Genomic DNA, 17544 nt, shown 5'->3' with positions numbered 1-17544 from the left:
TTCCAATGGCCAGTATGTTTTAATACCATATTAGATCAGAAGCATGTATTATTATAATTATTTTATGTAATTCGTTATTTGTAATGGACTAATTCAGACTGTCGTTAGAATATGGAAATAACACTTCCACAGTAATTGTTATAATTCACTCACCTTTTAGAAGAGAAAATATAATGAATTCTAGGAGCAACATCTAGGCTAATGAGAGACACTGACTTTAAGAGTCAAGACTTACAGTTCTCTTTTAGAGTATGACTTATTCTATGCATGTCTGCTCTGTTTTAAAGAACTGAACTTAGAGTAAAAAGATTTCTAGAGCTCCATCTTCTGGCAGAATAATACACATACAATGAATGATTCTTACACATGGGAACTTACAAAAAGTTTATATAAAACCTTTTGTTTATATAATGTGGGTATTTATTTTTTACATATTCTATTATGCTGGCTTTGTAATTTAGAGTACTTTTTAATAATTCACAAGCAAATGGTGCATTACATCGGGCATCAGCAGTAACACAGTAAAATGGTAATTGAGGTTACTTTTTCATGTCATGAAGCAATGATAAATAACATCAATTAGGAGCATGAGCACTTCATATATACAAAAACCTAAGATTTATGCATTATGTACAGTGTACGTTATTGGAACATTTCTACAAGTATGAGAACATGAACATAGCATCAGACTTTTCTGCATTCAAAGAACAAACTCGTTGTATAAATGAGGATCTTTGTCAGTTAAATTCAAATTCTGCAAATAACTGTTAATAGCATTGGAATGCTGGCGAAAAGATAATCAACTAATGCAGCAGCAGAGATGTTATCTCATGAGACTTTGCCGTGTTTGATAGTGACACCAAGTTATGTTCTTTTTGTCATAAAAAAAGTGCATCACATCATATCAGTCAGGAAAGACAATTAGGAAAAACTGGTGTGAAAGTGCCTTCTAGTAAGAATTGGCCATAAGAACGTTACAGTGCAGTTGTGTTTCCTGTCACTGTGGGCTCCAGGGCATAGTACATGGCAGAATCATCCATTTGAGTAGAAGATATGCTCAAATTCATAAGTTTGATTATTTTATCGGCCATAGCATACAGACGAAGCCTGGGCTCGTCTCAATATAAAAAAATTATATTCTCAGGTTTGGATCCAGGATACTGATGATACCATTGCAAATTTGGAACATAGCCACTGTAATTGCAGGAAATAGTAATATCTTTTCCTGCCAAAACGTGCTGCTTTGTGAAGAATGAGGTTATCATTTCAGCGTCAGCATTCTCTGTTTGAAAAAAAAAGTCTAAACAGGTGTTTTATTGATACATTAACAATTAAAATTAGTATTTTTCTATTTGGAAGTTATTCTTAGAAATTACATACCCTTAAGAGGAGAAAGTATCAAGAGGACCAGAAGAAACAAAAAACATCTACACCAGCAAGAAACAAAAAGGCCTTAAATTGTGACTTTCCTTAGTGAAATCTGTCTGTGTATGTCTATGTGCTCTATTTTAAAATGACTGAACCTAGAGCTCCACCTTCTGGCAGATGCAAGTTAAACTGGTGCTCACTAATTTAAATCAGGCAAACTAAACACATTTTAAACATTAACAGCTTTTTCATGAATGTTTCTATAATTACAAAAGTGGGCAAAAATGTATTGATTAACTATATTGCAAAGTTATTTTCCAGTAAAATGACGAAAACAATGTTTTCATTAGACTGCATGTCTATTTCCAAAAGTAACTATAAAGCCTTTTAGTTCAATACAAAATAAATAAATAAATAAATAAATAAATCCAAAGTAATTCAATATTCCAGTAAATTAAGGGTTCTTAGAAATCGGACTGTATAGCAAGGAAAAGGAAACAGTTTTTGTACAATGTACAAGGTTTTCCTGTCACTGTGGGCTCCAGGGCACAGTAATACAGAGCAGAATCTGATACAGCAGCAGAGGAGATGATCAGATCCACATCATTATTATTACGGAGTCTGATGGACATATGTGGGTACGGTGGAGAAGCTGGAACTACAGTTTTAGAAGACTTCGTGATCAGCAGCAGAAACTCTGGTCTCGATCCAGGCTTCTGTCGATACCAGTGGAGACTGTAAGCTGATCCATCATATGTACAGGACAGAGTGGTGTTTCCTTCAGTTAAAACTACAGACGGTTGGTTTGGTCTGATGACATTCCCACATACTCCATCTGCAAAGAAAGTCATTTTAGTTGTCATTTTAAAATTAATTTACACTTCTTTGATAAATAGCTTATTCTTTCAGTAATTTGAGATGTAGAATATAAGTTATATTACGTACTGTAGCTTAGGAGAAATATTAAAACCGAATAGATGAGAAACATTTTCGTTCAGGTTTCTATCAGGATCTGTATGAAGGAACGTCAGTGTTGTATCTTTGGTTTATTCTGCTGGAGTCTACCAAACACTGAGCTCCTCCCACATAGTACGGTGGGTAAAGAAAAGAATCACCCCCTGTAAAATAATCACATTTTGTTTCTTTGCAGCCTGAAATGAAAACAGACACAGTTTTTGTTTTTTCCAGCTATATTTACTGAGGGCAAAAGGAAAGGAATAGTTTCTACACTGTACCTGTTTAAATGTGTTTAGATGAGTACTGTCATATTAAAACATGTTTTTATTTTCAAGCCCCCACGATATAGTAATACTTTTGTCAAAACTACATATTTCTGACTGAGAAAAAATAAATAAATTAATAATAGGCTACAGTTAAATACAAAAAAATAAAAACAGTTGAATAAAAGTAAAATACATTGTCAGCCAGTCTGTCATCAGTGGCAAGATTTTGTACAAGAGAAAAGTGTTTCCTGTCACTGTGGGCTTCAGGGCACAGTAATACTGTGCAGAGTCTGATACTTTAGCAGGGCTGATTTCCAGATCCATGAGCTTTCTGTTTTTGTCCACTTTAGCAGATAACCAGCGGGCTGATGGATCTTCTTTAACTGGATCTCCAGATTCAGTCATGTACAGAAGGAGTTCTGGTTTGGATCTTTGATACTGACGATACCACAGTAGATTATAAACAGAACCAGTGTAGTTGCAGGAGAGAGTAACACTGTTACCATCTTGAGCTTGTTTTTCAGAACCATGAGATGTTATTAGATCACCAAAAGTGTCGCCTGTCACACAATTTTTTTTTTTTTTATTAATTTATATTTAAACTCTAAATAATTTAAAAGGTTAATGAATAACAAATTAGCATGAAGAATTAATATGGAAAGTAAAACATTCTCACCTACAAGTGCTGAAAGGAGCAACGGTAAATAGAGCCACATGATGTTGTTTTATGTCACAGAATGACAGCACACTTAGATGTCAGAAATGAAAAACACTCTCAAAGAGCTCCTCCTTCTGACAGCTTTGAAGGATTACATATAAAGTTTTATTCTTCCCCAAACAGTGGGGATGGGAATCAAAAGGAAGTCATCAGCAGCTTTCAAATTTATCTTTCAGTAATTAAGATGTAACTATGTGATTTTTTCACTACAAAAAAAAAAACAAAAAAAAAACGGACTAATACGTTCAGCAATAAGACTACACTGAGTGTAATTTTTTTTATCTTCAAAAAAGGTCCTTGAATCGATGTTCCATAAAAATGTGATATTCCATTGATATTCCATTCCAATTTCACTTATTTTATTTATGTATTAATTTACTTTAAGAAAAAGTTACCTTGGATTATTAAAATACTCTTTGCAATACTATTAATTAAAAAAGTTATTTTTATAATATAAATATTTTTTTATTGGAATTGCTGTGAAAACTCCTTTTGGAATCTTTGTTTTCAAGAATGCTGAACTAACTGAAAATATCTTGCACATCAGATATTTAAATCATTGACCATTAAGCAGAGTATAATACATTATATGCTCATAATCTGTGTAAAAAACAATTCCCGTAGAATAAAACAACAATTATTTTGTAAGATAAACTCGCTTAAAGCAAGGAGGTTAGTCATGTAGCGCCACCTCTTGGCAAATACGGTTAAGTGTAATGTTTGCTGTAAAATTTTTAGACATGGGGAGATGCGAACTTTGGTGTGAATAAGCATGATGTGATTTGTTCCAGTGAAAGGATGAACTATTGTTGTGATGCATTTGTTATTTGAGAAAGGATGAAGTACTGTATGTAACTGAAGCTTCATCTATCTTTAATGATGACATGGGAGGTTTTTGTATGATGCAGTTAGATTTCCTGTGACTGTGGGCACCAGGGCACAGTAGTACAGAGCAGAATCTGTCTCTACAGCAGAGGAGATCTTCAGATCCACTTGTTTGTTGTCTTTATTCACTGCAGCAGTAAATCTGGGTGGTCTGTCGTCACTTACAGCTCCATGTGGGAAGATGTAAAGGAGGAACTCCGGTTTGGATCTGGGATATTGTCTGTACCATTGTAAATTCTGTACAGCAGCTGTATAGTCTTTATAACTGCAGGACAGAGTAATACTGTCACCAACACGTTTATTTACATTCAGTGCCAAGGGTTTTATTGTGTCTGCCTCTGTGTGACCTGGTAATGAAGAGTAAAAGTCTTATTAGACAGCAATTAAATGGTAAAACATAACAGCAAATCAGTAAAAAAATAACAGCCTAGATTGGAGTAAAAATTTGACAACTTTATCTTACCAATGCACATCCACAAAAAAGTGAGGAGAGTAAAAATAATCATGACAGCAGAAATCTGAAGAAGAATCTGAGAGACTTGAGTATCATTCAGACTGGATGTCTTTGAATTCTGACATCCTCCCTCAGATTAAAATGCTTCTTCATCCTGATATTAAGCTCCGCCCTATGGGAAAGTTATTTAGTTTAGCCTGCTTTTTTTATGGTGTCTTTATATTTAAACCTCTTAACATGACATTTAGCACTCACTGTATACTCAGAGGTAAACATATGTCACGATGTAATGAAAATTCTAGCTTTATCAATGCATAAACTGATATATATTCTCTGAAACATCACCTTTGTGCTTCATTCAAGCGAAGTCATCACACTTTGATTTGTAAAAATATTTTGAAAAATTGGTTAAAATCTGATGTTGAATCTATGTCTACTGCCAATGATATCAGGTTTTTTACAGTGTTGTGTTTCCCGTCACCGTGGGCACCAGGGCACTGTAGTACAAAGCAGAATCTTCCATTTCTGCCTGAAAGATGCTGAGATTCATGCGTTTATTACATTCATCAGCCACAGATGAAAGTCGTAAAGCAGGCTCTGACCGGCCATTGAGCTCAGTGACAAATATAAGGAGCTCAATTTGAGGTCCTGGATATTGTCGATACCACAGCAGTGTGTTAACACCTCCACTGTAATCACAGGAGAGGGTAACACTGTCTCCTGCCGTGATGTGCTTCTCTGACACCAGTGGATTTATTGTATTTGCATCAGCATTCTCTGTGTAGAAGAAAAATCTAAGATGATAAATTATTTATTTGGACTAATTAAATTAAGATACATACATGTAGTTCACACTGAATATATAATAACAGTGGGGAAAAAAATCTGTAACTGACCTTTGAGCAGAGAAATAATGATTAAAATCAGGAACAACATCTTATGTATAAAGAGACACAAATGACTATGAGAATCAATTTCCTCCTAAAATTCAATAAAGCTGGAGCTGGGTAATGAAAAACATGAATCCTATAGCTCCTCCCTCTGGCAGAATATGTAAAAGAAAAATAAATGATGATTGTTAAAGTGAACAATAGGTGAAATTATCTTCACAGAATTGTTCAGCAATACCTGGAATATTATTAGTAACAAGCAGGCACGTGCAGAGGGGGGAGCGATGGGTGCTTGAGCACCTGCCGCTTTGCCCCTTGGTGCCCAAAGTGCCCTTTTGTCAAAGCAAAATTTTCTCAAATTTTATTTTTTTTTGTCATAACGTACCCTTTTGTGAATGCCTGCCTATGCCCAGTCTAAATATTAGTACAATTTCTGAATAATAATTTAGCCATCAATAAGATGACCCACATGATGACCTTTCACCTATGACGACCGGGAAGATTCGTCTCGCGGCGCGCGCAAGCCGCGCATTTTTTAATTGCCAGAGGATATTTTCAACACCGCGGAAGCTGGTAAGTGGTGTTTCATTCTCAGCGAAGTGATTTTGATATTTATTTACTTATTATTATTTTACAAGAACGACGAGATGTGAGAACATGCAGATATGTTGTTTATACTGCAGTGTGTAGCTGTAGTGTAGAAGTAACGTTAGCGTGCTGTTTGAGGGAGAATCGTTTCACAGGCATCGAGGGCAGAGGCGTCATGCCCATTCAAAGATTTGTTAGCAAAGTGGATTTTAAATGCAGCTTCCAAATTCAATGCTAAATTCAAATCTGTGTTCGCTGGCTGGCGCTGTGGCAGAGACAGACGCTTTCGTATAACGCTTCATGATAACCAATCAGAAACGATTCTGTTGCGCAATCAGAGACATACAGAAGAGTCGTCACTGAAACGCGGTCAATCGCTGACTGAATTATTTAGCGAATTCTCTCATCAGAAACAGCAAAAGTGCAGATGTGCATAATGTAATGTAAAGTGCTTCAGTGATTTTATTGGGAGTTTTTGAGAGTGCCTGAACTCTGGCTAGACTGAATGAAAATGTTCTTTGATAATGTAAATTTTCTTTACTCTCTGTAAAATGAAAGTGTTAAAATAAGTAACTTACAATATTGTTATTCAAATTTACATTAAATGCAAATTCAGTCATATTGAAAATATTATATGGCACTTAAGTAAAAAGTCGGGGTATTATGTGTAGTTAATAGATTACACTACTTTTCCATATATTGATTAAATAACAATCTATAAAGGTGCCAAACGGGTTTACTTACACATTTGAGAATCGAGATATTTCCTGATATATTAAGCATGTTTAGAATTGTTTTGAATAAAAAGGAAAAATAAATAAAACATAATCCTATATCAGTTATACAGTGCTTTCATAGCATGACTTATACCCCCCAATGTGCCCCATCAAAAATCATGAATGCATGACGCCCCTGATCGAGGGGTCTGATCTTTTTATGTTATTTGACTAAACTTTTATTATATTACAGTATTTATTTTTTAACACGCAGAGTGCCTTAAAATAATGATCACAACACTGGTAAGCCTTATTCAGATTTTCTCATCATCTGAATAATCATTATGAAAATAAAAACAATTCAGAAAGGAATTAAAATATAATTATATTTTAAATGTGACACAAAATATATATTTTTTTCTACAATAGCAACAGTGTTTACTACAGCAAGACCACTTTACCCTGTAAACTCAATAATATCTCTCTGGAAATAAATTTACAAATATCAATGTCAATATAAAATGAATAATATACCTGACCTGGCATCAAAGTGCAGTGTCAAGGAGATGAATAACACATGTAGCCTGTCATTTGTTAACATTGCAAAGGTGTTCAATTTTAGACAACAAGAACTACAACAGTAATAAAAATATGAATCACTATATTCCAGTGTATCAGTTGTTTAATGTTTTGTATCAATATTTAAGGTGGACTTATTGATTAGGTGCAAGAGTAGTAGTGATGGTTAAAATAATAGATTAATGCTGAAATAGTAAATTGAGCCTTGTAACTAGATGGACAGAGAGTGGAAAGTAATAGATCAAATGAGGATATGGAGTTGGAGGAAGAAAAAGAAGGAAATGTAGCAAATCACAGCATTTGCTGCCGTATCAATACATAATCATCCATATCGACACGTGAATCGACAAGGAATGCATCACAATATATTGCTGTATTGATATTTTGAACCGCGCTATTTAAACCTTGTTCCATGTGCCCCTTTTATAATTTGAGCACCTGCCCCTCCAAGGGTCTCTGCACGGCCCTGGTAACAAGAACACTGCAGCATTGATGCAAGCTCTCTTTTTATAGTAAGCTTGGGAACAACCAATTAGATTAACCAACGTAATCTGAAACAAACTGACAATACTGTCTACTGTGTAACAATACTAATGTCAAACTCTTACTTTAAACATACATAATTATTATAAATACAGGGGCAGAATCTGACCTGTAAAATAACAAAAATGACAGAAAATTAATCTAATAATAATGTGAAATGGAACTCATACGCAGCAGAAGATGCAAACTTTCAAAATGTAAGAATGAAAAAACAGCGCCGCCTTCTGCAAAAAAAGTATATTATTTCAGTCAGAACTTTTCACTATATGACTGTATTGTATGTTATGACTTGTTTTAACAAAATTACAAACTATTGTGTTGATTATGCACTGGCCTTTGAGACAGGATGATTTGAGGGTTTGAGGCTTCATCTATCTTTAATGATGACATGGGAGGTTTTTGTATGATGCAGTTAGATTTCCTGTGACTGTGGGCTTCAGGGCACAGTAGTACAGAGCAGAATCTGTCTCTACAGCAGAGGAGATCTTCAGATCCACTTGTTTGTTGTCTTTATTCACTGCAGCAGTAAATCTGGGTGGTCTGTCATCACTTACAGCTCCATGTGGGAAGATGTAAAGGAGGAACTCCGGTTTGGATCTGGGATATTGTCTGTACCATTGTAAATTCTGTACAGTACCTGAATAGTCTTTATAACTGCAGGACAGAGTAACAGTGTCACCAACACGTCTATTTGCATTCGGTAACAAGTGTTTTATTGTTTCTGCCTCTGTGTGACCTGGTAATGGAGAGTAAAGCCTAATTAGACAGAATTTAAATGGTAAAACGTAGCAAGTAGAAAATAAGCAAAAGGTAACTGGTCTGGACTAGACAGAAAAGTAAAACTTTATCTTACCAATACACATCCACATAAAACTGAGGAGAGTGAAAATAATCATGACAGCAGAAATCTGGAGAAGAATCTGAGAGACTTGAGTATCATTCAGACTGGATGTGTCTAAATTCTGACATCCTCCCTCAGATTAAAATGCTAATCATCCTGATATTAAGCTCCACCCACTGGAAAAAGTCTTTATACTTAAACCAGTTCATGTGACCCATGAGTCAAAGTCTCTGTTAATGTGTATTAAAGAAAAGACGTGAGAAGATTGTAATACTTTTTAACTTTGCCAGAAAACATTAATTAGTAGAGGTATTTCTCTCTCACATATCTGTTTTTTATTGCAAAATCACAATAACTATACAGAACTAACTGAATATCGGAGATCTAGTTGCTTATTTTTACATTCTTAATGCCATTTTTCTTATTTCATGTTTTTTTTTTTCATTTTCATAATAACACCCAAGTGTTAGAAATCCTTTTTTTTTATATTATTATTTTTTTTTTACCATTTTTAGTGAACTTTTATATTATACTTATATTTATATTATACAAATACTGGATAGTATCACAAATGATTTGAGTTGTATCAGAAATAATACATACTGTAGAATACATATATTTGTTAAATGAATGAATGCATCAATAAAAAGCATGAGTTATATAAAGAAAGATTATGTGCAGAGGAAAAGAGTTTCCTGTCACTGTGGGCTGCAGGGCACAGTAATACTGTGCAGAGTCTGATACTTTAGCAGGGCTGATTTCCAGATCCATGAGCTTTCTGTGTTTGTCAACTTTAGCAGATAACCAGTGGGCTGATGGATCTTCTTTAACTGGATCTCCAGATTCAGTCATGTACAGAAGGAGTTCTGGTTTGGATCTTTGATACTGACGATACCACAGTAGATTATAAACAGAACCAGTGTAGTTGCAGGAGAGAGTAACACTGTTACCATCTTGAGCTTGTTTTTCAGAACCATGAGATGTTATTAGATCACCAAGAGAGTCTCCTGTCACACACACACACACGAAAACACACACACACACAAATATTAATTTATATTTAAAATCTAAATAATTAAAATGTTAATGAATGACAAATTAGCATGAAGAATTAATATGAAAAGTAAAACATTCTCACCTACAAGTGCTGAAAGGAGCAACGGTAAATAGAGCCACATGATGTTGTTTTATGTCACAGAATGACAGCACACTTAGATGTCAGAAATGAAAAACACTCTCAAAGAGCTCCTCCTTCTGACAGCTTTGAAGGATTACATATAAAGTTTTATTCTTCTCCAAGCAATGGGGATGGGAATCAAAAAAAAAAAATCATCAGCAGCTTTCAAATGTATCTTTCAGTAATTAAGATGTAACTATGTGATTTTTTCACTACAAAAAAAAAATAAATAAAACGGACTAATACGTTCAGCAATAAGACTACACTGAGTGTAATTTTTTTTATCTTCAAAAAAGGTCCTTGAATCGATGTTCCATAAAAATGTGATATTCCATTGATATCCCATTCCAATTTCACTTATTTTATTTATGTATTAATTTACTTTAAGAAAAAGTTACCTTGGATTATTAAAATACTCTTTGCAATACTAATAATAAAAAAGATATTTTAAGAACAGTTCACTGAAAGAGTGAACTGAAAAATATATTTTTTAATGGCATTGCTGTGCCTTTTGGAACATGTTTTCAAGAATGCTGGACTAACTGAAAATATCTTGCACATCAGATATTTAAATCATTGACCATTAAGCAAAGTATAATAAATTATATGCTCAAAATCTGTTTAAAAAAAAAAGAAAAAAAAAAGAAAACAATCCCATAGAATAAAACAACAATTATTTTGTAAGATAAACTCGCTTAAAGCAAGGAGGTTAGTCATGTAGCGCCACCTCTTGGCAAATACGGTTAAGTGTAATGTTTTCTGTACAATTTTTTGTCATGGGGAGATGTGTACTTTGGTGTGAATAAGCATGATGTGATTTGTTTCAGTGAAAGGATGAACTATTGTGGTGATGCATTTGGTATTTGAGAAAGGATGAAGTACTGTATGTAACTGAAGCTTCATCTATCTTTAATGATGACATGGGAGGTTTTTGTATGATGCAGTTAGATTTCCTGTGACTGTGGGCTTCAGGGCACAGTAGTACAGAGCAGAATCTGTCTCTACAGCAGAGGAGATCTTCAGATCCACTTGTTTGTTGTCTTTATTCACTGCAGCATTACATCTGGGTGGTCTGCCGTCACTTACAGCTCCATGTGGGAAGATGTAAAGGAGGAACTCCGGTTTGGATCTGGGATATTGTCTGTACCATTGTAAATTATTTACATTACTCGAATAGTCTTTATAACTGCAGGACAGAGTAATACTGTCACCAACACGTTTATTTACATTCGGTGACAAGGGTTTTATTGTGTCTGCCTCTGTGTGACCTGGTAATGAAGAGTAAAAGTCTTATTAGACAGCAATTCAATGGTAAAGCATATGTAAATAAGTAAAAAAGCAACAGCCTAGATTGGAGTCAAAATTTGACAACTTTATCTTACCAATACACATCCACAAAAAACTGAGGAGAGTGAAAATAATCATGACAGCAGAAATCTGAAGAAGAATCTGAGAGACTTGAGTATCATTCAGACTGGATGTCTTTGAATTCTGACATCCTCCCTCAGATTAAAATGCTTCTTCATCCTGATATTAAGCTCCACCCTATGGGAAAGTTATTTAGTTTAGCCTGCTTTTTTTATGGTGTCTTTATATTCAAACCTCTTAACATGAGATTTAGCACTCACTGTATACTCAGAGGTAAACATATGTCACGAACACGATGTAATGAAAATTCTAGCTTGATCAATGCATAAACTCATATTTATTCTCTGAAACATCACCTTTGTGCTTCATTCAAGCGAAGTCATCACACTTTGATTTGTAGAAATATTTTGAAAAATTGGTTAAAATCTGATGTTGAATCTATGTCTACTGCCAATGATATCAGGTTTTTTACAGTGTTGTGTTTCCCGTCATGGGCATCAGGGCACTGTAGTACAAAGCAGAATCTTTCAATTTCTGCCTGAGATTCATGCGTTTATTACGTTTATCAGCCACAGATGAAAGTCGTACTGCAGGCTCTGACCGGCCATTGAGCTCTGTGACAAATATAAGGAACTCAAATTGAGGTCCTGGATATTGTCGATACCACTGCAGTGTGTTAACACCTCCACTGTAATCACAGGAGAGGGTAACACTGTCTCCTGCCGTGATGTGCTTCTCTGAGACCAGTGGATTTATTGTATTTGCATCAGCATTCTCTGTGTAAAAGAAAAATCTAAGATGATAAATTATTCATTTGGACTCATTAAATTAAGATACATACATGTAGTTCACACTGAATATATAATAACAGTGGGGAAAAAAATCATTAACTGACCTTTGAGCAGAGGAATACTGATTAAAATCAGGAACAACATCTTAAAGAGACACAAATGACTATGAGAATCAATTTCCTCCTAAAATTCAATAAAGCTGGAGCTGGGTAATGAAAAACATGAATCCTATAGCTCCTCCCTCTGGCAGAATATGTAAAAGAAAAATAAACGATGATTGTTAAAGTGAACAATAGGTGAAATGATCTTCACAGAATTGTTCAGCAGTATCTGGAATATTATCAATAACAAGAACACTGCAGAATTGATGCAAGCTCTCTTTTTATAGTAAGCTTGGGAACAACCAATTAGATTAACCAACGTAATCTGAAACAAACTGACAGTACTGTCTACTGTCTAACAATACTAATGTCAAACTCTTACTTTAAACATACATAATAATCGTAAATACAGGGGCAGAATCTGACCTGTGAAATAACAAAAATGACAGAAAATTAATCTAATAATAATGTGAAATGGAACTCATACGCAGCAGAAGATGCAAACTTGCAAAATGTAAGAATGAAAAAACAGCGCCGCCTCCTGCAAAAAAGTATATTATTTCAGTCAGAACTTTTCACTATATTACTGTATTGTATGTTATGACTTGTTTTAGCAAAATTACAAACTATTGTGTTGATTATGCACTGGCCTTTGAGACAGGATGATTTAAGTGTTTGAGGCTTTATCTTTCTTTATGATGACATGGGAGGTTTTTGTATGATGCAGTTAGATTTCCTGTGACTGTGGGCACCAGGGCACAGTAGTACAGAGCAGAATCTGTCTCTACAGCAGAGGAGATCTTCAGATCCACTTGTTTGTTGTCTTTATTCACTGCAGCATTACATCTGGGTGGTCTGCCGTCACTTACAGCTCCATGTGGGAAGATGTAAAGGAGGAACTCCGGTTTGGATCTGGGATATTGTCTGTACCATTGTAAATTCTGTACAGTACCCGAATAGTCTTTATAACTGCAGGACAGAGTAATACTGTCACCAACACGTTTATTTACATTCAGTGACAAGGGTTTTATTGTGTCTGCCTCTGTGTGACCTGGTAATGGAGAGTAAAGCCTAATTAGACAGAATTTAAATGGTAAAAAGTAGCAAGTAGAAAATAAGCAAAAGGTATACTGGTCTGGACTAGACAGAAAAGTAAAACTTTATCTTACCAATACACATCCACATAAAACTGAGGAGAGTGAAAATAATCATGACAGCAGAAATCTGGAGAAGAATCTGAGAGACTTGAGTATCATTCAGACTGGATGTGTCTAAATTCTGACATCCTCCCTCAGATTAAAATGCTTCTTCATCCTGATATTAAGCTCCACCCACTGGAAAAAGTCTTTATACTTAAACCAGTTCATGTGACCCGTGAGTCAAAGTCTCTGCTAATGTGTATTAAAGAAAAGACGTGAGAAGATTGTAATACTTTTTAATACTTTGCCAGAAAACATTAATTAGTAGAGTTATTTCTCTCTCACATATCTGTTTTTTATTGCAAAATCACAATAACTATACAGAACTAACTGAATATCGGAGATCTAGTTGCTTATTTTTACATTCTTAATGCCATTTTTCTTATTTCATTTTTTTTTTCATTTTCATAATAAGAACCAAGTGTTAGAAATCATTTTTTTTTTTTTTTTTTGAACTTTTATATTATACTTATATTTATATTATACAAATATTGGATAGTATCACAAATGATTTTAGTTGTATCCGAAATAATACATACTGTAGAATACATATATTTGTTAAATGAATGAATGCATCAATAAAAAGCATGAGTTATATAAAGAAAGATTATGTGCAGAGGAAAAGAGTTTCCTGTCACTGTGGGCTGCAGGGCACATTAATACTGTGCAGAGTCTGATACTTTAGCAGGGCTGATTTCCAGATCCATGAGCTTTCTGTGTTTGTCAACTTTAGCAGATAACCAGTGGGCTGATGGATCTTCTTTAACTGGATCTCCAGATTCAGTCATGTACAGAAGGAGTTCTGGTTTGGATCTTTGATACTGACGATACCACAGTAGATTATAAACAGAACCAGTGTAGTTGCAGGAGAGAGTAACACTGTTACCATCTTGAGCTTGTTTTTCAGAACCATGAGATGTTATTAGATCACCAAGAGAGTCTCCTGTCACACACACACACACACACACACACAAACACAAAATATTAATTTATATTTAAAATCTAAATAATTAAAATGTTAATGAATGACAAATTAGCATGAAGAATTAATATGAAAAGTAAAACATTCTCACCTACAAGTGCTGAAAGGAGCAACGGTAAATAGAGCCACATGATGTTGTTTTATGTCACAGAATGACAGCACACTTAGATGTCAGAAATGAAAAACACTCTCAAAGAGCTCCTCCTTCTGACAGCTTTGAAGGATTACATATAAAGTTTTATTCTTCTCCAAGCAGTGGGGATGGGAATCCCAAAAAAATTAATCAGCAGCTTTCAAATGTATCTTTCAGTAATTAAGATGTAACTATGTGATTTTTTTCACTACAAAAAAAAAAAAAAAAACGGACTAATACGTTCAGCAATAAGACTACACTGAGTGTAATTTTTTTTATCTTCAAAAAAGGTCCTTGAATCGATGTTCCATAAAAATGTGATATTCCATTGATATCCCATTCCAATTTCACTTATTTTATTTATGTATTAATTTACTTTAAGAAAAAGTTACCTTGGATTATTAAAATACTCTTTGCAATACTAATAATAAAAAAGTTATTTTAAGAACAGTTCACTGAAAGAGTGAACTGAAAAATATATTTTTTAATGGCATTGCTGTGCCTTTTGGAACATGTTTTCAAGAATGCTGGACTAACTGAAAATATCTTGCACATCAGATATTTAAATCATTGACCATTAAGCAAAGTATAATAAATTATATGCTCAAAATCTGTGTAAAAAAAAAAAAAAAAAAAAAAAAAAATCCCATAGAATAAAACAACAATTATTTTGTAAGATAAACTCGCTTAAAGCAAAGAGGTTAGCCATGTAGCGCCACCTCTTGGCAAATACGGTTAAGTGTAATGTTTTCTGTACAATTTTTAGTCATGGGGAGATGTGTACTTTGGTGTGAATAAGCATGATGTGATTTGTTTCAGTGAAAGGATGAACTATTGTGGTGATGCATTTGGTATTTGAGAAAGGATGAAGTACTGTATGTAACTGAAGCTTCATCTATCTTTAATGATGACATGGGAGGTTTTTGTATGATGCAGTTAGATTTCCTGTGACTGTGGGCACCAGGGCACAGTAGTACAGAGCAGAATCTGTCTCTACAGCAGAGGAGATCTTCAGATCCACTTGTTTGTTGTCTTTATTCACTGCAGCAGTAAATCTGGGTGGTCTGCCGTCACTTACAGCTCCATGTGGGAAGATGTAAAGGAGGAACTCCGGTTTGGATCTGGGATATTGTCTGTACCATTGTAAATTCTGTACAACACCTGTATAGTCTTTATAACTGCAGGACAGAGTAATACTGTCACCAACACGTTTATTTACATTCGGTGACAAGGGTTTTATTGTGTCTGCCTCTGTGTGACCTGGTAATGAAGAGTAAAAGTCTTATTAGACAGCAATTCAATGGTAAAGCATATGTAAATAAGTAAAAAAGCAACAGCCTAGATTGGAGGAAAAACTTGACAACTTTATCTTACCAATACACATCCACAAAAAACTGAGGAGAGTAAAAATAATCATGACAGCAGAAATCTGAAGAAGAATCTGAGAGACTTGAGTATCATTCAGACTGGATGTCTTTGAATTCTGACATCCTCCCTCAGATTAAAATGCTTCTACATCCTGATATTAAGCTCCACCCTATGGGAAAGTTATTTAGTTTAGCCTGCTTTTTTTATGGTGTCTTTATATTCAAACCTCTTAACATGAGATTTAGCACTCACTGTATACTCAGAGGTAAACATATGTCACAAACACGATGTAATGAAAATTCTAGCTTGATCAATGCATAAACTCATATTTATTCTCTGAAACATCACCTTTGTGCTTCATTCAAGCGAAGTCATCAAACTTTGATTTTTAAAAATATTTTGAAAAATTGGTTAAAATCTGATGTTGAATCTATGTCTACTGCCAATGATATCAGGTTTTTTGCAGTGTTGCAGTGTTTCCCGTCACCGTGGGCACCAGGGCACTGTAGTACAAAGCAGAATCTTCCATTTCTGCCTGAGATTCATGCGTTTATTACGTTTATCAGCCACAGATGAAAGTCGTAAAGCAGGCTCTGACCGGCCATTGAGCTCTGTGACAAATATAAGGAACTCAAATTGAGGTCCTGGATATTGTCGATACCACTGCAGTGTGTTAACACCTCCACTGTAATCACAGGAGAGGGTAACACTGTCTCATGCCGTGATGTGATTCTCTGAGACCAGTGGGTTTATTGTATTTGCATCAGCATTCTCTGTGTAAAAGAAAAATCAAAAATGATAAATTATTCATTTGGACTCATTAAATTAGGATGCATAAATGTAGTTCACACTGAATATATAATAACAGTGGGGGAAAAAATCAATAACTGAACTTTGAGCAGAGGAATACTGACTAAAATCAGGAACAACATCTTAAAGAGACACAAATGACTATGAGAATCAATTTCCTCCTAAAATTCAATAAAGCTGGAGCTGGGTAATGAAAAACATGAATCCTATAGCTCCTCCCTCTGGCAGAATATGTAAAAGAAAAATAAACGATGATTGTTAAAGTGAACAATAGGTGAAATGATCTTCACAGAATTGTTCAGCAGTATCTGGAATATTATCAATAACAAGAACACTGCAGAATTGATGCAAGCTCTCTTTTTATAGTAAGCTTGGGAACAACCAATTAGATTAACCAACGTAATCTGAAACAAACTGACAGTACTGTCTACTGTCTAACAATACTAATGTCAAACTCTTACTTTAAACATACATAATAATCGTAAATACAGGGGCAGAATCTGACCTGTGAAATAACAAAAATGACAGAAAATTAATCTAATAATAATGTGAAATGGAACTCATACGCAGCAGAAGATGCAAACTTGCAAAATGTAAGAATGAAAAAACAGCGCCGCCTTCTGCAAAAAAGTACTATTTCAGTCAGAACTTTTCACTATATTACTGTATTGTATGTTATGACTTGTTTTAGCAAAATTACAAACTATTGTGTTGATTATGCACTGGCCTTTGAGACAGGATGATTTAAGTGTTTGAGGCTTCATCTATCTTTAATGATGACATGGGAGGTTTTTGTATGATGCAGTTAGA

The 17544-nt window shown here is 34.6% G+C and overlaps 5 gene segments (V, D, J or C); all 5 read right to left on the bottom strand.

Moving 5' to 3' along the window:
* Nucleotides 1–2429: 2429 nt before the first annotated feature.
* Nucleotides 2430–3314, bottom strand: LOC113040923 (T cell receptor alpha variable 12-3-like). The segment is given in 3 exon segments: nt 2430–2486; nt 2847–3151; nt 3268–3314. Coding segments are annotated over 3 exon segments (402 nt in total).
* Nucleotides 3315–5105: 1791 nt separating this feature from the next.
* On the bottom strand, nt 5106–5584 carry LOC113040915 (T cell receptor alpha variable 17-like). The segment is given in 2 exon segments: nt 5106–5425; nt 5545–5584. Coding segments are annotated over 2 exon segments (360 nt in total).
* Nucleotides 5585–9444: 3860 nt separating this feature from the next.
* LOC113040910 (T cell receptor alpha variable 12-3-like) lies at nt 9445–10027 on the bottom strand. The segment is given in 2 exon segments: nt 9445–9812; nt 9944–10027. Coding segments are annotated over 2 exon segments (408 nt in total).
* A 1791-nt stretch (nt 10028–11818) lies between these two features.
* Nucleotides 11819–12285, bottom strand: LOC113040905 (T cell receptor alpha variable 17-like). The segment is given in 2 exon segments: nt 11819–12126; nt 12246–12285. Coding segments are annotated over 2 exon segments (348 nt in total).
* Nucleotides 12286–14097: 1812 nt separating this feature from the next.
* LOC113110942 (T cell receptor alpha variable 12-3-like) lies at nt 14098–14598 on the bottom strand. The segment is given in 2 exon segments: nt 14098–14384; nt 14515–14598. Coding segments are annotated over 2 exon segments (327 nt in total).
* Between the last annotated feature and the right edge of the window lie 2946 nt (nt 14599–17544).

Source organism: Carassius auratus, chromosome 2, assembly GCF_003368295.1.
Source record: "Carassius auratus strain Wakin chromosome 2, ASM336829v1, whole genome shotgun sequence".
NCBI lineage: Eukaryota > Metazoa > Chordata > Actinopteri > Cypriniformes > Cyprinidae > Carassius > Carassius auratus.
The sequence above is the reverse complement of the archived record's forward strand: the minus strand, read 5'-3'. Positions and strand labels throughout refer to the sequence as shown.